The 18,406-nt window shown below is 50.3% G+C and overlaps 6 protein-coding genes across 6 annotated transcripts; 4 read left to right on the top strand and 2 right to left on the bottom strand.

The window, feature by feature from the left end:
- Positions 1-5,166: 5,166 nt before the first annotated feature.
- Positions 5,167-6,033, top strand: BJY04DRAFT_197960 (uncharacterized protein). The gene has a single exon (XM_073712547.1). The coding sequence runs from the start codon at positions 5,257-5,259 to the stop codon at positions 5,905-5,907; it is 651 nt and encodes a 216-aa protein (XP_073567441.1). The 5' UTR covers positions 5,167-5,256; the 3' UTR covers positions 5,908-6,033.
- A 420-nt stretch (positions 6,034-6,453) lies between these two features.
- On the top strand, positions 6,454-7,221 carry BJY04DRAFT_221996 (uncharacterized protein; the record flags this gene model as incomplete). Its single annotated transcript, XM_073717278.1, has 2 exons — positions 6,454-6,502; positions 6,551-7,221. 2 exons carry the CDS (start codon positions 6,454-6,456, stop codon positions 7,219-7,221), a joined length of 720 nt encoding a protein of 239 aa, XP_073567442.1.
- Positions 7,222-7,379: 158 nt separating this feature from the next.
- BJY04DRAFT_230592 (Alpha/Beta hydrolase protein) lies at positions 7,380-9,446 on the bottom strand (the record flags this gene model as incomplete). Its single annotated transcript, XM_073719324.1, has 4 exons — positions 7,380-8,599; positions 8,651-8,999; positions 9,055-9,134; positions 9,431-9,446. The coding sequence occupies 4 exons, from the start codon at positions 9,444-9,446 to the stop codon at positions 7,380-7,382; spliced, it is 1,665 nt and encodes a 554-aa protein (XP_073567443.1).
- Positions 9,447-11,695: 2,249 nt separating this feature from the next.
- Positions 11,696-13,339, bottom strand: BJY04DRAFT_209888 (MFS transporter; the record flags this gene model as incomplete). Its single annotated transcript, XM_073714182.1, has 3 exons — positions 11,696-12,584; positions 12,635-12,896; positions 12,949-13,339. 3 exons carry the CDS (start codon positions 13,337-13,339, stop codon positions 11,696-11,698), a joined length of 1,542 nt encoding a protein of 513 aa, XP_073567444.1.
- A 760-nt stretch (positions 13,340-14,099) lies between these two features.
- On the top strand, positions 14,100-15,855 carry BJY04DRAFT_230593 (glycoside hydrolase family 43 protein; the record flags this gene model as incomplete). The annotated part of the gene is made up of 4 exons (XM_073719325.1): positions 14,100-14,504; positions 14,560-15,013; positions 15,076-15,249; positions 15,305-15,855. The coding sequence occupies 4 exons, from the start codon at positions 14,100-14,102 to the stop codon at positions 15,853-15,855; spliced, it is 1,584 nt and encodes a 527-aa protein (XP_073567445.1).
- A 115-nt stretch (positions 15,856-15,970) lies between these two features.
- Positions 15,971-17,876, top strand: BJY04DRAFT_197965 (ankyrin repeat-containing domain protein). Its single transcript, XM_073712548.1, has one exon. The coding sequence runs from the start codon at positions 15,992-15,994 to the stop codon at positions 17,852-17,854; it is 1,863 nt and encodes a 620-aa protein (XP_073567446.1). The 5' UTR covers positions 15,971-15,991; the 3' UTR covers positions 17,855-17,876.
- The last annotated feature ends 530 nt before the right edge of the window (positions 17,877-18,406 follow it).

Consider the following 18,406-nt stretch of genomic DNA (forward strand, 5'->3'; position numbering starts at 1 on the left):
ATGGCCTTGTCCGCGGACTCAATGAAGGCCCTATTACAGCTTCTCTCCGGGTTCGACGATATCAAGGAGTCCATCAGAGATATTAAAACACGCATTTTCGTCGACGATAAACGAGAGAACATTTTGGAATTCTTCCTGACTGTCAACCCACAGGCCAATCTGGACACAAGCATCCAACTGCGGCATCCTATGACAGGATTATGGCTAACTGAAGGGAAAGAGTTTCAGTCATGGCTATCGGGAATGAACTCAAAACTGTGGATGAGTGGAATCCCCGGGGCAGGAAAGACAGTCCTTGCCGGGTCGGTGATTCAAGAATCATTGAGAGTGGCTTTTCAGACCGTCAATATGGGGGCGTGCTTCTTTTTCTGCGACTACAAAGATGCTAAGTCCCACGAAGTTGTGAAAATTTTCAGCTCCTTTGCTTCTCAATTAGCAAGACAAAGTGATGAAGCATATTCTATACTCGAGGGTTATCACTCTGAGCTGAACCCTCGTCAAAGTCTACCCCAATCACCACAAATTCCCAGACTGCGCGAGGTGCTTCTCAAAATTCTCCAGCAGTTCGATCGTGTACTGGCGGTTGTTGATGGCCTAGACGAGTGCGGCTTCAAATCTGACGTGCCAATCGCGCTCTCCAATCTTGTCCTGGAATGTCCTACACTCTCACTCGCGCTACTGAGCCGCGACGAGATACACATTCGTGAGGTACTCGAGAGCGACTTTGTGCATATTGATATTGCCGCGCAGAATGCGGATGTTCGACGATACGTGCGTGAAGAGCTTGAAGAGCGAGTCAAACACAGGAGACTTCGAATCCGGAATGTTGCACTGAAGGAAGATATAATCAACACTCTTATCGACAAAGCTGGCGGAATGTGAGGCCAAGCATCTCCTCTCAAATTATGTGTCGTGACTAACATCATTTCAGGTTTCGCTGGGTGAGCTGCCAGCTGGACTATCTCTGTGAACTCCCATCAGACAAGGCTAGAAGAGAAGCACTGGGAAGATTGCCCCCAACTTTGAACGCAACATACGAACGGATCTTGCTGAGGAACATTCACGATAGCGTTTCGAACATTGTGAGAAGAACGCTGATGCTTGTGGCAGCAGTGGGACCCCGAATAACCATAACTCAGCTATGTGACGCAGTATCCGTCTCTGATGATCTTTCCAAGCTGGAGGTGGATGATCCTGTATTGGAAGAAGATGTGCTGCGTTACTGCAGCAGCCTACTGCGCAGAAGCTCGGATCAGGAGCGCCTGGAGTTCGCACACTTTTCAGTGCAGGAGTTTCTTGAATCGTCATCCTTACTCGATACACCAATTGCTGAATATTACATTGGACCGGACAACATGATAGACGTGATTGGTCACTGCCTACGATTTCTGCTTATGGATGACTTCAATATAACCCTGACGTCGCCCACAACAACGGAGCATAGATTAACAGAGGTTTTCCAGGCACACCCATTCTATCAATTTGCAGCTGCGAATTGGCCAGTCTTGGATCAAGAATTCCTTCGCTGGGCCCCTGATGAAGAATCATACATGGAAAATGAAACATTTCAGCGAGCATTGAGCCTATTCCAGCCAGCAGAGCAAGTGTACTTTAAGATGTGGGCCGCCACCTTTCTCAATGCGCTGATTCACTTAATGGCATATACCTTTAGCCAATCCGTGGACGAAATCCGCCAAGGAGTCTTTGAGGACATTTTGGATGGTACTATATCTCCAATCAAAATCGCGTGTGTCTCGGGTTTATCGTACCTCGTCACCTGCCTCGTCGCTGGCACGCCCGATATCTTGGCGCAAGGGACAGTCCCACCATGGGAATGCCTTGTATATGGGTTTCCTAGACTAGTACGTTGCCGTATAGCTTATATAGGCTATTATGATGATTTCTCCAGGCTGCCATACGGCCTTGCTTCACCTGAGGAACGGGTAAATGCCGTTCTAGCCATTTCAAACACGCATAACAATCTTCCCCAACAGAAACGCTTGCAGAAGGCAAACATGGAAGTCTTCAGACTACTAACTCAGTATCATCGATCTTCTTCATTGGCTCTGATTCAAAAGTTATCCAGCCTTGTCCAGGTGGGATTTTGTCCCGATCTTGCCCTTATAAGAGATCTTGCGAAGAGCATACGTGATGGGCTAATGGAGGAAACGGAAAGGGATAATGCTGTCAGAGAGCTCAACCAAGCTGCCGAGCATTTTGGTAAGACTTGTGACGATCAAGATCAGGTACAAAATGTGCGTGCAACCTTGGCTGAGAGCGTCAGCATCCTGAAAAGTCTCGGGAAGTACTCGAAAACCGAGAAGCCTGAAGAACTGGACGACCTCTCATTTGAACTCAAATTGCTCAAATATATAGAGGAAGATGATATCGTTTCACTGGAGCGATTTGCAAGGGACGCAAGGTTCAACCAAGTCATAACACGAGGTATCAAGGAGAGCCCCCTTCTTCATCTGGCAGCGAGAAACACCTCTTTGAGATGTCTTCAATGGCTCTTACAAATAGGATGCGACGATTCAGTCATTGATTCACTTGGGGATACGGTGTGGCACGTCGCTGCAGAGCGGTTCATTCCAGATTCCTGCAAAGCAATCAATGCTCTGATAGAAATTTCGCCGAACCCGGAGGCACGTCAGAGGGATCTCGATGTCTTTGGGAACACACCTATTCGAGGGGCTGTCTTAGAGCGCAACTATGAGATTGCAGAGAGATTATGGCCCTGCTGCGATTCCGAGGATTGCATAGCAGGAACTCCATCTCTATTGAAGCTGGCTCTCGAGGACGGTACTAGCGGAATGGACTGGATCAAGAGTATCGCGCCATCTAAACTATTCAAGAGGTATTTCAAATTAGACTACTCCATATTGCACGAGCTTTCGGAGTGCTCTGATGTTTCTGCCGTGAAAGGATTGTTCTCTCTCCTGCCGGACTCACGCGAAAACCGGCAAAAAGGCCGACTCCCCGTTGAACAGTTCCTTAAAGCGACTACTTATTTCGACTACGAGGACACGGAGAGGTGCATAATTCACCAGATACTCCCGTCATCCAATACCATGAGGCTCGAGGTGTTTGACTTTGCGTGCCAGGACTTGATACCTTCGTTGCTACGTTGGCCGCGTGCGAACCTCGCCAACCGCATGCGTAGTTTTCTCGAGCTTTACGCAGACTTTCCAGCGTTGCCCAAGCAATCTCTAGTAAATGCTTTATGCTTGCCAATTGGACTTCCGAGTCCTGGACTATGCGTTCTAAGCCGCCTAGATGAGGCTTTGTACCGCGTACTTACCTCCAGCACTAATTCGGGCGCACTGCTGGACCTCAAAGGTCTCATCCATGTCGCCGTCTACTGTGGCTGGAAAGAAATCTGTGGCCTGATATTACTAGGAGAAGTAGATGTTCTCGATTTACTCCAAGGACGATCTGCTCTTGAGGTGGCATGTCTTCCGGGGTCTGTGTGCTCCGAGGACACCTTTGTCAAACTATTGGACAAAGTTGGGCAGACCAGACCCAACAGTTGTGCCCCCAGCCTACTGTTCAATCTCATTGAGGGTAAACAAGATGTGCCAAAACTGCAGCTGATCTTAAACCGCGGGATGGACCTTTGCATTGAACATCCAGTATCCGGAGAGCCACTAGTGATTTACCACCTCGTGCACGGCTCGGTGGAAACATCCATGCTCCTGCTCAAATACGGCGCCAGTCATCAAACATGTTGTGCTCGAAGCGGATTCAATGTCCTTTGCGGCTTGATCTGGAATGATCAGATCGACGAGGTTCGAGATTTCAAGGATAAATATCCCCGGACCGATTGGAATATGACCTGCAGTCTTTCGTCGCGATGGTCTCCTAATAGTGATTTCTGGATCAGATTAGGTGTTGACGAACTTACAGACTGCAAGTTAGTGCATATTGCTGCGCTGAGAGGCTCAGTGAAGTGCCTTCGGTACTTGATCGACGAGGGTTTGGTGTCAGATGTCAATGCCACTACCGCCGAAGGCTACACACCCGCACACCTGCTGGTAGCAGCCGGTAACAACCAGGTATTCAGAGCCATCATGTATCTCCGAAATAAGGGGTGCAATTTCGAGGCCCTGACACCATCTTCAGAGACCCCACTTGACCTGGCTATCAAGTGTCGTGCATCGCAAATAATCATGAAGAATTTCATTGAGATGAGCATCAAGGGGTCAAACCCAGACTGCTTTTCGCAACGCAGCCTCAGCACCGTATGCAATTTGCTTAGAGATGCGAGACACCTATATTCCCGAAAAGCGGTGCAGGAGGCCATGCTATGTGCTCTCAAGGATGCAATCGAAACCAGCGATCTTGATGCCTGCAAGGGACTTCAGAATCTCAGTTGTCCACTAGACGCACCACTCCCGACGCCTGAAGGATGCCTTCCGCTGATTTATGCTTTGGCTTGCAAGCAGTCAGAAGTAGTGCTGTGGCTACTCGAAACAAATATGTGGGGGACAGCTCCCGAGTTGGTCATGTCTGACCAAAACCCTATAGCCCTTGCTGTATCCGATTCGAGCATGAATCCCGCTTTGGATCGCCTTCTTTGGTCTTTTAAGAGCCAGTGGCCGAAGTGGATGTATGGAGAGAAATCGCTATCACCAATAGTAAAGGCCGTCGAGGCTACAAATCTCGAGGGGCTGAAAATAATCTTGAACTTCATTGAGCTACGGTCAACCCAGAAGGTGTACGTACCGTCACATTGACCTCACGAAACACTCTATACTTACTGACTTGAGCTCCAGGGATCCTATGCCTAACGTATGCTGTATTCTCAGAAAGACCGAGGATCACATGGCCCTCCACGAAGCTGCCAGACAAGGCAGTATCCCAATAATCGAGATCTTGTTAAAGCATGGCGCGGATGTAGAGGCTCGTGACTCTCTTGGAAGAACCCCGTTATGGCACGCTATGGACTCTAAACAGCGTGAATCTCTCGAATTTCTTCTTAAAAGGGGCGCAAGCTCGCAATGGCCAGCTAACGGAATACCGTCTCTTTTGCATATGGCTGTCCAAGTTGGAAATCTCGACTGCTTAAGGATTGTCGCCTCTTACTGCAAAGATGTTGATATTTCGAAAATCCCATTGGGCTATCCATCACCTTCACCATTTTCTGGCGGGAGAGACTGCCTGCAGTATCTCCTCCAGCACGGGTTTGATCCAACCACAAAGGACGAAATTGGCATTCCGTCCTTACACCATCTGCTAGGCGAGGAAAGTCTACAAATGTATATATTGCAAACCGGATTGTTGCAATCAACTGGCCTCCACGAGCAATGTGTCAACCTACACCTTCTTCCTGATACGACGTCATCCAATATCATAGGATTTATACCCCGGATTCGACGAGCTTTAGGTACGGAGTCGACTCTGAAGATGTTTCCTCTGACAACTGGGCCCTTAAAAAGCGCTCTTTGCATCGCTGCTGCGATCGGCGATACTCACTGCTGCCAGGAATACATATCCATGGGCGCAGACCTTGAGGCTATCGGACACCCACTTGGATCGCCTCTCGCTGTGGCTATTTATCACAAACACTTTGATCTCGCGAAGTATCTGATTCGTATGGGAGCCAAAATCACGAATCGCGGAAGAGAAGGATCTTACATGCTCTCTCCGTTTCAATATGCCGTGCAGCACCCTCGTTTCTATCGTTGGATTCTTATCGAGAGATACACTGATCAGCGCAAGATCTGCCCCATCGAACATAACACTGAGAAGCTAAGTCAGGATTTCAAGCCATGGAGCTGTAGCCGGAAAGCACGTGTACCACTGGTTGTGAAGCGGGCTAGACGGTCGGACGAGTCTTCCTTTGACTACCTTGTACGTCTTGTGGAGATGAAAAGGGATTTTCTCGGGGAACTTGTTGATTATTGAGCCTTGGTCTGATCTAGCCAGCATTTGGAGTTATATCGGACTGCTTATGGATTATGGCATTGCTGGCGGTACCATGTCCAGCGTATTCCAGCCGAAAAGTAACATTACCAATCAATTTGACTAGACAATACTACTTATTGAGATCTCCTAAATAGCCCTCCACATCCCCGGGCGAAGCGATCGGGGGGTAGCAATCTACCAAAGCGTTGTAAGGTTTATCAGGGTTAATTATGAAAAGACTATATATCATCAGGAAAGAATCCCATTACCCAGGAATGCTAGTACATAACGCAATGGACACCCAGTACCCCCGTTATATTAAAAATCATTTGTCTTTATTTGTCGAGCTGGGGACGAAAGTAAGCGGACTAACATTCCACAGACCACCTGCTCACAAGGAACAAGGAATGTGCCCGGAATGCGCATGGAGCAAGTTTCCATTACGTCAGTTGCATTCTCTTCGCATAGATTATTTAAATCAGCAATAAAACTGGTCTCTATGGCCTTGAGGCAGTATCCAAACAGTGGTCACTCAGTCGAACAACAATGGCAGTACGCAATCTAGTCATATCGATCTATACGATCATTGCAACGGGTATTATCCAGACAACTTCATAAAAGCCGTCCATTAATCCAATGTTAGTCCTATCCTTTACCAGCGCCCAAGCCCCAACCGGAACATCCCTCATAGACGTCTCGACGAACATGACCTTCTCAACCTGGTCCATACCCGGATCTAACTCCATCGGCCCCTTAACATTCGGCCTCGCCCTACATACCACAGCTCTGGAGACCGACGCCAGCGAATTCATCGGCTACCTGCAATGCGCCGCCGCCAAAGGCTGGTGCGGGATCTCCCTCGGCGGATCAATGACCGACTCGCTTCTTCTCGTTGCGTACGCAGACCCAAGTAAAAAAGAGAAAGATGTCCAGATTTCACCTCGTTATACAACTAAATATTCCCTACCTCAGCCGTATGAAGGGAATGCAACAGTCAATACCATTCGCTCGGAGGTGACAGATGCTGGATTTACGACGATCTTCCACTGCCAGGACTGTTTGCACTGGGCTCAGGGTGAAAGTAAAGGTGGTGCAAAGACGAGCAGTGGGACTATGGACCTTGCTTATGCAATCTCGCCGGAGACCCCGACGAATGCTGCTTGTGCCCATGAGGCGGTGTTTGCGCAGCACAAGGCGCAGGGGACCTGGGTGGCGTTTGTTGATAGTAATGCGACGAGTACGGAGTATGAGGGCTGGGCGAAGTTGAGAAAGGGAGGGGGTGCAGGTGCTGGTGATTGTTCGGTGAAAGCTTAGACTGCCACTAATTATATAGATTCAAACATCTGTTTGTACAATGCTCTACTGCGTGTCTGTGGTTTTGCATTTCCGCCGCAGTTCCTTTATCCAGGCAGCCCTAAATAGCACAGAGCCAACTTTCGACAGATAGCAGCAACCCGAGATATACAAAGCAATCACCAATCATAATCCCCCCTAAACCACCATCCACACCGTCCATCAGGGCCCGGGTCCCTCATCAACCCAACCCCACTAGTATCCAGACGAGCCAGATGCCCAGTCAGCCCATACCGCGGTATACGCACCAGGCCCTCCAGCGAGCTTGCCGCTTTTCCGGTCTTCACAAAGCTTACAATGTAATCTTGCAGAACGTACGCAAGAGTTTCATTCACAGGACCGGTATCCACCCCCGAATGTAAACGTGCATCCGCGGTATCGCGGCCGGTCGTATAGAAGGTATACTCCAGTTCCTGCCCGTGGATTCCAGGGTACACCGAGAAGTAATACGCACTTGTGTTTCTAAATCTCATACAAAGACCCAGGTCACTGTTATGACAGTTGACCATGACGTCTGCGGCTGTTAGGGCTGCTCGCTCGTAGTTGTTTCTGTAGCCCATTGATCCGTCGAAGATGGGTGGGTACAGGGATTTACGCTCGGCGATGCCAGTGATTGTGCTAACGTCGGCGTTTGGGAGGAGGTTGTATAGGAAGGCCTCGTATTCTTCGTTAGTGTGGATGAAGGGAGCTAGAAGGAGGCCTTCGTTGGAGTTGTAGCCTGTTAGGATGTCGACTGTCTGTTCAAACACTCCGGGCCGGAAATAGGAATTTGGGACGGATAGGACGAGCTTCTTGTCGGGAGTTGGGCCGTAGACGGGGGCTTCCCAGGGCTGAGCTCTGCCAATTGAGTTGGCGTTTGCTGCAACCAAGATTTCCGAGGGAAGGTCTCGGGCCTGAGCGAGGGTGGTGACATTGGAGAGGCCCATGAAGGAGTCGAATGCTTCCTGGTTCTCGAGCCAAGAGCGGTACGGGGGGTACGAGGGCGACTGGAGAATTGCTCGGCGGAATAATGGTTTGATCCCGTTGCCATCAGCTGTGATATGGTGCATGATGGACCCTCCTCCGCTTGACTGGCCGAGCACAGTAACCTGCTTCCTATCACCGCCGAAGAGGTGGATGTTGTCTTGCACCCATTGGAGAGCTATGCGTTGGTCAAAGAGACCGCCATTCAACAATCCACCTTCCTTCTCGAATGCATTTCCAGCGAGAAAGCCGAAAGCGCCGAGTCTGTAGTTGAGTGCGACGTAGATAAATGAGTCGGTCTCGTTCTGTGCGCCTCGCTCTATGAGACCCCTCGGAGACCCAAAGTGAGTCTTTGAGCCCGATGTAAATCCTCCACCTGGTGTGTGGTTAGTCTCGGTAAATCAGTCTTCTAGCTGATACACCATACCGTGAACCCAAACAAGAACAGGTACCTGATGCCCACTCCCAACATGATCAAAAACAGCTTTGGGTGCCAACACATCCAAGAACAAGCAGTCCTCCTGCCCACCGGACACTTGTGTCGTCAGATTCTCGTACGAAACATCCGGCACAACTCCGGAAGCCAGATACTGCTCGACCCCCGCTGCACTCCGAATCTGCCACGTCAGAAAGCCTTGCGGACATGCGATCGGGGCAGGGTCAGATTGAACGACTGACCGATTTTCCTCTGGCAGCACGGGCTCTCTCCAGCGGAGGTCTCCAACAGGCGGGGCGGCATATCGGATGGTTGAGAAGGTGTAGTACGCGGCATTGCTCTGATATATGTTAGTACACATGGAAATCAAGCCCCTTGAAGTAAATTATACTTACATCCTGCTCATTGATGGCCTGGTAAATCTCGTAGCCGAGGTCGACAACAGGTTGGTGGTTACTCGGGCCTGTAGCGAAACCTATATGGAGAGCGAACTTGAAGGCCTAGCCGTATAACAGAGTAAATGCCGGCAGTATCATGGCTGTTCATCCGATCGTCACGGTATGAGTTAAGACAGAGTCACAGATCGATCATTGATCATCGATCATCGTGGGGAATTCAGGGGTTCAAAAGGCAGAGATTAGGTGCCAACCTACTGCGCGCTAATCACGCTAGCTACCTGCCAGTAGGCCCACTCGAAGGAAGAACAAAGAACTTACAGCCTCAAGAAGTTTAAATCATTACGCTACGTATCTGTTTATTGGTCGTAATCACCATCTTGGCCCTCCATCTAGGCGAAGATCTCCGGCTGCCTATACCCCCCCTAACCAACATGATCACCTACTCCCCTGTCGTATTGAAATTATTCTGCTTGAGGATTATTGGAAAGGCCTCGTCTCCTTTTACCTTTTATGTCGTGGAAACGCAGAGGAATACGCGTTGAGTGTACGGATCTTCTCCGCATAGGCCTAAACAGCCTGGTGTGCATATGATAATTTATATTGGCATGGCCTCATACAAATCAAGGACAGGTCTTGGTGCCGTTATTGTGCATTATCCCATGGATCTACCGTACCGCACAGCGACAATCAAGGCCACTCCATGGTATAACACCATAGAATATGCGTCTCGTATATACAATCTGCAAGGGCTAAGGATTTACTAGATATCTCAGCTGATCAAACGTATCTCCATCCTCCGCACTATCATCAATCTCTTCATCCCTCTCATCTACAGGCCGCGAAAACTCCAACATAAACCGTAGCATCCAGCGATCCAGACGGAAAGAGCTCCGCGTACTCTTCAAACACGCACGATGGAACGCACGCAGTCGGCTAAACGACGCAGCTATATTTGGCCAGTAAGCGTAAAGCCCCGTAAGAGTTTCGAAGTTGCGTTCGAGGCGGATCTTGGTCCGGGAGATCTCATCTTCGTCTAGGCTGAACAAAAGGTTGTGGATTTGCACAGTGGAGGCAATTACCAGTACGTGTCCAAGTAGCGCATGTCGCATATTCAGACCGTGTTGCTCTCTTGCATTGTATATCAGCTCGCAGAGGTTTGCGGCGTGTTGCTTGCATCTGTTGGCGTAGATCATTGCGGTTGTTAGTGAGGAGCGGTCGGTCGCCGTTTGGCTGGAGTAGAGGAATTGGTAGAATAGGAGTTGGGCTGCGTGGTTGTAGTTTATGTGGATGGTTGTGAAGATTTGACCGAATCCTTGTTCTGTCCAGTGAGTCATATTGCTTTCTGTGTAGTGCATCTCACGTGGTAAGTTGGCTAGCCACTGTTGTAGCGACGTTGAAAGGGATTCTATTTGACTTTCCGCTGCATTGCTTTGGAGGCGATCGTCGGCAATCATGGAGTTCAGCTGGGATATTTCATAGAGAAGCTTGTTGAGCTTGACGAGATGACCGAGGACGGAGAGAGAGGGGTCCAGTTCTGCCTCATTTGGGATTTTAAGCATGTCAGGACTCATCTTAGCAAAGGTCCATTCGTCCACGGGCAAAGGAATGTCATCTCCAGGATTGACTGCTCGAGGGAGGGAAAGACTGCTGGAGCTCCACGTGTCGGTAGTGACAATCGTCCACCACACTGCAAAACCTGTTAGTTATCAGCAGGCCACCACGGGGACGACAAGTACAAACCACGTCTGTTAAGCTCTTGCTCTATTGCGGTCTTTGCGGGGGCATTGGGAAGGTCCAGCAGCAGGGCCATTCTCGCCGCGATAGCAAAGTAGACGCTCTCGGTATGTGACTCCCCCTCCGCCACGAAGTTGAGAGCCAATAACACACAAGCCTGACATGTGGTCAATGAAACATCATGCAAATTTAAGAGCCGCTCTGCCTCCCTTGCATATGGCTTGCCACGCTCCCAGGGATGAAGGTTCTCGAGGCTAGGATGGGGCGAGAACCGGGCCGAAAGGCCAATGACGCCGTGGATTAAGATTAGGGGTATTGATCCATCTGTAATTTGGGCCATGAATGTGGGCTCATGGAACAAATAAGGAAAGGCTGGCTGTAGGTTCTCAAAGTAAAGTGTGGCGAGCTGCTCAATAAGGTCTTGGTCCAGTGTCGCAAGGGACGAGGGGTTCCAGTCGGGACCATCACGGTGGTGTCTGAGTAGCTCGTAGCTTCTAGGCAACTGGGCGTCTGCTTTAGGAGTCATCACACATTCGATCTTTTTGGCGCTACAGAAGGTGCAGCTTGTTCCTTGTTGGGGGCGCTCGCATCGCTTTCGGCGCTCACTGGCAGGGATGTTCAGCGCCCTAGCTGCCTCCGAACGGTGACGGGAACTTACCGACAGGGAATGCACGCTGACAAGGGTCTCATTATTGCTTGATGCAGGCCTTGTAGTATGCGGTACAAGTACTCTAAGATGGTGGGCAGTTACTGCGGATTTGAAGTCGGAAAACGAAGACGACAGTGAGATGAATGGCATTTAACCGGATCGGCCTTTGTCGGCTTTGCTGGCGGAAAACTGTGGGGAACCCCGCATTTGACCCCTCGCTACAATAGTAATAGTTAGGTAGATTATAGGGGCATATCACTTTTCCTTGTGCTCAATCACTCCCCCCTTCACATCGCCCCCATCCAAAACCCTAACCGCCGCCTGATCCCCATCAATCACCAAGGCAATCTCCTCCAAACTAGGCCCCTGCGTCTCCGGAAAGAAGAAATACACCATCCCCGTCTCAAAACAGATCCAAACCACATACGCCAGGAAGAACTTCCACCCAATATTCTCCATCCCAATGGGGTTGACAAACTGGTTGAACACCGACGCAATGCGCACACTCATCTGCATAATCGCTACGCCCTTTGAGCGCTGAATAAACGGGAAGATCTCTCCAATGTATAAATACTGGAATGGCTGCATGAGGTTGTACGCCGCGTTGAAGAGGAAGATCAGCGCCACGACGGCAATCCCAGCAGAGCGGTTCTGGTTCTCGTTGTAGACGCCTGCGCAGGCTGTGTAGCAGGAGAACATGATCGTCATGCTAATGTACGCAGCCATAAGCTGTCTCCGGCGGAGCACGAAACCAGCCATCCAGGAGGATACAAGTGCCGTGACGATATTCCAGCAGTTGATGCCGAGATTCAGCTGGTTCTGCGTGGTGCGCGAGGTGATGCCGACTAAGGCGAGAACCTTTGCAAGATAATAGCTGATTAGTCCATTGCCGGACCACTGCGTGAAGAAGCCGACGCAGACGGCAACGAGGACTCGTCGACGGTTGGCTTTTGTCTTGAGCAGGTCTGCCCAGGGCTGTGTGGATGCTTCTTTCTCGGCCTTGATAGTGTCGCTGATCTGAGTGAATTCGGCGGCCACGAAGGGAGAGGATGCGTCGCCTTCAGCGTGGTATTTGACCAAAATCTTGAGCGCCTCCTCATGACGATCTTGGGCGATGAGCCAGCGGGGAGAGTCTGGGACGAACCTTCGTTGGTCAGATAATGATTCCTTGGAAGAATATAAGGGGCTTCCTACCAGATAGACGTGATTGTGAATATAGATGGGAGGATCTGCAGCAGTGTGGGTAGACGCCAGCTCCAGTGATTCGGCCAATTGTAGGTCCCGAGCGTGACGCCTGCAGCGAGGATAGAGCCGGCATACCAGGTACCTTGGAACAAGGCAACGATGGTGGATCGCTCTTTAGGATAGGCGAGCTCGACCATGAGTTGTGCAGCGCCTGCAAGAGAGACGGGGGACCCGAGGCCCATGACAATTCGAGATGCGATGAACATGCCGACTATTGTAGGAGTTAGTAGCGCAATTGTCCAAGAAGCAATGTCAGTACCTACCATTGATAGCACATGTCTGAAGAACAACCCCAATAGCCACAATGATAGAGCCAAAGATCACGCAGAACTTCCTCCCATACCGATCGTTCAGGAAAGGCACGTAGAGCACACCCGCAGCTGTACCGATTGCCAACGACGAAGTCATGAGACCCAGAGTTACGCCGTGAGGGTTTCCGTAGTGCTCATTCCACCGGTCAACAGCTTGCAGTCCGTTCAAGACACTTCCATCGTAGCCGGTTGTCATTTCGACGCCAAGTGCAGCGGGGATGAGCAACAAATAGAGCTTGAGAAGATTGGGTTTCTTGTACCAGGGGGTCAAGTCTTCGGCGAGTAGCCGCTTGATCTCGGAAGCTTCAGCGACGTCGCTGGCATTGTTTCTTTTGGTGGCCATTGCGAGCCGTAATACACTCAGATGGGTAATAATGATGCCACGGAATAGAGTAGGATAGAGAATGACTATCTATACGTTCTCTTTGTTTTGAATCCGGGGGATATATATAATCGGAACGCTCGGGCCTTTTTCCCCAAAGCGTGGCCCCGGACGTCTGTAGCCATTCGGGGTTAAAAAAAAATCGCAAGACTACTCATTAAAGATAGAAGCACTGCAAGCTTTACTCAATTCCACAACAGGCAATACATGATTTCGCGGGAGATGCTCGTATCCCTCCTCGCGTGGGGTAGCGGATCTCCGCCATTCTCCGACGAGCACTGTCACCCCGGTTAATTCGAAGCCACAGGGCCCTAGTGAATTGTCGACTGCCGTCGGCTATTGATATTCCGTCAGTTTGGGATAATCGGTCCTTATGTGGTCAACTGTCGGTTTTTGCACCCAAAGCCTCACTTCTCCGATTGGATTGCACCGAAGTCGCGGGGCAGCTTCTAACAATCAGCCTGAAACTCACCACTTTACACTGGTTCGATATAACCCTAGAATCGAAAAAGGTTAGTGAGGAGTTTCTATCACCTCTAGTTAGTTCAATTCTTTCTTCTCCGCTGTGCATCAATGCCCATGTCAATATCCGGTCGCAACTGTTGGTGCACAAGGATTCGGTATTTACATATTTTTCCCGCGCTGCTCATATCCCAGTTCAGCTAACTAAAGTATTCAATAAAAAAGACAGGACAAGACAGTCGAGCAATACACAAGCAACATGTCAGCCTACAACAACCCAATCATCCGCGGGTTCAACCCCGACCCCTCTGTTGTCCGCGTCTACAAAGACTACTTCCTCGTAACCTCAAGCTTCGAATACACACCGGGAATTCCAATCTACCACAGCACCGACCTGATCGCCTGGAAACTTATTGGCCATGCACTTACTCGAAAATCGCAACTCGACATCCACACCCCCGAGCCCGGAAGCGGGATCTGGGCGGCAACGATACGCTGGCACGCAGGCGAGTTCTATATCTTCAGTGCATGCGTTGAGCAGTTTCGGCCGCAGAATGATGAGCGGGTTCCGCCTCAGGGGTTTTACGTCAAGACAGCGAATATCTGGGAGGAGTGGTCGTGGAGTGATCCGGTTTATTTTGATCAGGTTGGATTTGACCAGGATGTACGTGCGACCTATCACTTGAAAATGGCGATCTGCCTTTGCTGACGAATGACAGGTATTCTGGGACGACGACGGCATAGCCTATCTGTCTAGTACATATCAGAAAGTCCACCGCAGCTCCCCCCCGCAACGCGATATCGCGGTCCATATATGTACGATAGATATGGCTACCGGACGATCAACGTCTACACCGAAGCTTCTCAGGGAGTCGTCTAGTGGGGTTAGTGAAGGGTCACACTTGCTGAAAAGGAATGGATTCTATTATCTATTTACTGCGGAAGGTGGTACGCAGGGCGGACACTCTGAGTATGTCTTTCGGAATACAACTGGGCCTCTGGGGGAGTGGGAGGCTTGTCCACATAATCCCCTATTGTATAATGGTCTGGACTCCGAGGTGCAGAGTACTGGCCATGCAGACGTGTTCGAAGACACAAGTGGAAATTGGTGGGCTGTTCTTTTGGCGGTTCGGCCTGTGAGGGCTGAGGGCACGTGGGAGGAGTCTGTTTTTGGTATGTTTTTTTGAGCTGGTGAGTGAAAGGTAAGAATGCACGGTCGACTGACAACTTGATAGGCCGAGAATCCTTCCTTGCCCCTGTTAAGTGGCGGAATGACTGGCCGATCTTCAATAATAGCCAACCAGTAGGCCTGACAGGGATAGGTCCGGGGGTATACAAGCTAGAGGCACCAGTCACTTGGCGGGATGACTTTCACGAAACTGAATTACAGCTGGGATGGTATAGAAAGAGTGAGCTACTAATCACACAGAGCCTTTATAGATCTGCGTTAACTCCTCGGTATAGACACGCCCAAGAAGATTGATTATTCCCTCACCGAGCGGCCCGGATTCCTTCGCCTTTATGGCTCAGCAAACCCCCTCTCTGTCCCCGTGAGCCCGACCATGTTTCTCCGGAAGCAAACCCACCGGTTTATTTCCTGGTCGACCGAGCTCTCGTTCGCTCCGACGTCTCGCTATACCGAAGCCGGGACGGTTGTGTGGTGGGATTACTACACCTTTAGCAGAATTGGGATCCGGCTAGATAATGACGGTCGCCGGATAGTACAATTCTCCTCTGCTGATGGCAATGTAGAGGTCAAGCACCTACGAAGCCAGTTGGCGGAAGTTACCCTGTTCATCGACTGCGGGGATGAGTATCGTTTTGGATACGTAGAGGAATCCTTGAATGAGATTGCCTGGCTAGGCAGTGTACCAAATGCTGTTATGACCCGACCACCTCCAGTAGGTCGACCATTCACGGGAATGATGTTGGGGGTTTATGCATTTGGGGATAAGGAGCAGTGTTTGGTGCCTGCGGACTTCAAGTATGCTCGCGTCGAGGGGCATACAAAATAGAAAGCAAGAGTAATATGAAAGGTGGTGTGCCTAGTTAGGTGCCTAAGATACACGTGATTGGGAAGGCAGTTAACACCTGCATCAGTTGCTCAGCTCGTACCTCTTCCATCTCCATCAACCATCCACTGATGGAACCATGATCCATCTTTTTTCCCTTCCAAACGAGCTCCTCCATCAAATAGCAGAGTCTGTTGAGTCACAAAAAGACCTCAATGCCCTTGTTCGAACGAGTCGACCCCTCCACACTCTTCTAACCCCTATCTTGTACCGCCTCAACGCCGAGGACGATGATAGCTCTGCTCTATTCTGGGCCGCAGAGCATGGCCATAAATCAACTGCACAACTCTGTCTAGAGCATGGTGCAGACACAAAAGCTCTCAACCGCATGGGAGTCCCACCCTTGTTTGTCGCAGCAGAGCATAAACAACTTGCCGCGCTGGAGCTCTTGCTGGCGCAACCAGACGCAGTAAACGATACATTAGCAGACGACGAGGGAAATCTGCTCTGCTGGGCATGCAAAAGGAACTTAGACTTGTCCTGGCTGGTAGAGCTGTTACTAGCCAGGGATGATGTGGATGTCAACATTCAACGGAAGGGGTACACGGCGTTGATTATAGCAGTGGTCAATACCCGCGTGAAGATCGTGGAACTTCTACTCGGAAAAGAAGAAATCGATGTCCAAATCGGACATGACACCAACATCGGGAGTGCAGTTGAGCAAGCGAAACGGTTGGCGTACCGAGCTGTCACTTGTCCAGATGTACTCGACTCCTTCCTGAAGGACAGGATCAAAATATTAGAGATGCTATTGGATCGCGAGGACGTGCAGTTTGAGCTTGGGGTTGATGAAGTTTTGCTGGAGGTCTTCTCACACGCGGTAGCCGAGGGACCGGCCTCAATAGTAGAGGTACTGCTGACAAAAGGACTACGGGACGTCGGGGGACTCAAGGATAATCCTGGTCCGAAGGTGCTGTCTTGCGCTGCATTCAACAATCAGGCTGCCGTTGTTGAGGTGCTAATACGTCTTGGGATTGATGTGAATTGCCACGTGGATAGATGGGGCTCACCACTGTTGTTGGCAGTGCGAAAAGGCTGTGGCAGTGTGGTGGGAGTCCTTCTAGCTCACGGTGCGGCCGTGGACGTACAGGACGACCAGGGGATGACGCCTCTCTCGCTAGCTGTTGACTTCGCGAAGGAGGACATTTTGCAGCAGCTACTGCAAGCTGGTGCAAATATTTGGATTCCGGACAGTGCCGGCAGACCAGCGCTGTGGTACGCGGTATGTGCCAATGCAAAGAATGCGATTAGGATTTGCCTCAACTTCGATAGCACGCACCGGGCCACCAAGGGGAGCGAAATATCTGGCTTGCTGGTACCAGCCGCCCGTCTCGGCCATTTGGCCATCATGAAGCTATTAATGGAATTCGGGGCAGACCTAAAAGTTCAGGACTCTCCCGCTCAGATTCCTCTGTGTGCTGCTGCGATTACTGGCCAGGTGGAGGTTGTAAAATTCTTACTAGACGAAGGTGTGGACGTTAACACGCGCGACAGCCATGGGTTAACCGCATTGCATCATGCTGTTGATGCTCGGGAAACAGGTGTTGCTAGAATGCTTATGGCAGACCCCCGAATTGATGTCAACGTCAGGGACGACCAGAAACGGACGGCTCTGCATTTGGCGACGGAAAAGGCCACATCCACCCGGCTATACCCTAATCATCAAGCAATTCTTCTGGAACTCCTTGCACACCCTGCTACAATTGTAGAAGCTGGTGACACTGTCCTGCAGGACCTGCTGGTACATTCGCTGCAGGAACGATCGATAAAGCTGTTTAGGTTGCTTCTGGAGCGATGGCGGAACAGGATTGATATAACTGAGAACGTGGTCAAGATGGCCGTAGCGGTTAATGACGGAAAGAACTTCGTGGATGCTCTGTTGGACTTCGAAGATCTTCGCATTACAGACCAAGTCCATCTCGCTATAACAGAGAAAGAATGAAATAGGAAACCATGATGAGACCCGTCAAGCGTGGCCGGACTCTTGACCCATGCTGAGAGATGCCATACAATCGCTCTCTGAAACACTGTGCCGGTACGCTGGACCCAAGGCAGTCATTGAGTTTCAGCTCAGAGCAATAAACAAGACCGATGCTTCTCCGATCTCCTCGCAGTATGGGGAGCACCGTAACCCTTTGCCCGTATGCACGGACCAGTTCCACTTAAGGCTTTCGTGGCCAGCCAGCTCTGGTATAAGGTATAGATGCGCTACGGTTGTGCTCCTTTTGTTGGAGCCTGTTAGGACGGCTCGACCAAGCTATCCACCTCTCTTGTTTCCCTAGACCACTGAAACGGTTGGAATTTGCTGTCAAGATCTATTTTGGTTCACGCACGTATCCACTGCTTCGGAAATTCGTATCCATCCGCGTGTCTACGAAGAGAATGGAGTGTTTGCATTGGCTTCCTGTAGCCCGCGGTCTATTTGCGAGATATCTCGAGCCGTGGCTTAGTGACAAAAAGGAGATACTTAAGTAGGGCCATTCGTCGCAGTGTC

This window comes from Aspergillus karnatakaensis (genome assembly GCF_047715665.1).
Source record: "Aspergillus karnatakaensis strain CBS 102800 unplaced genomic scaffold BJY04scaffold_54, whole genome shotgun sequence".
NCBI lineage: Eukaryota > Fungi > Ascomycota > Eurotiomycetes > Eurotiales > Aspergillaceae > Aspergillus > Aspergillus karnatakaensis.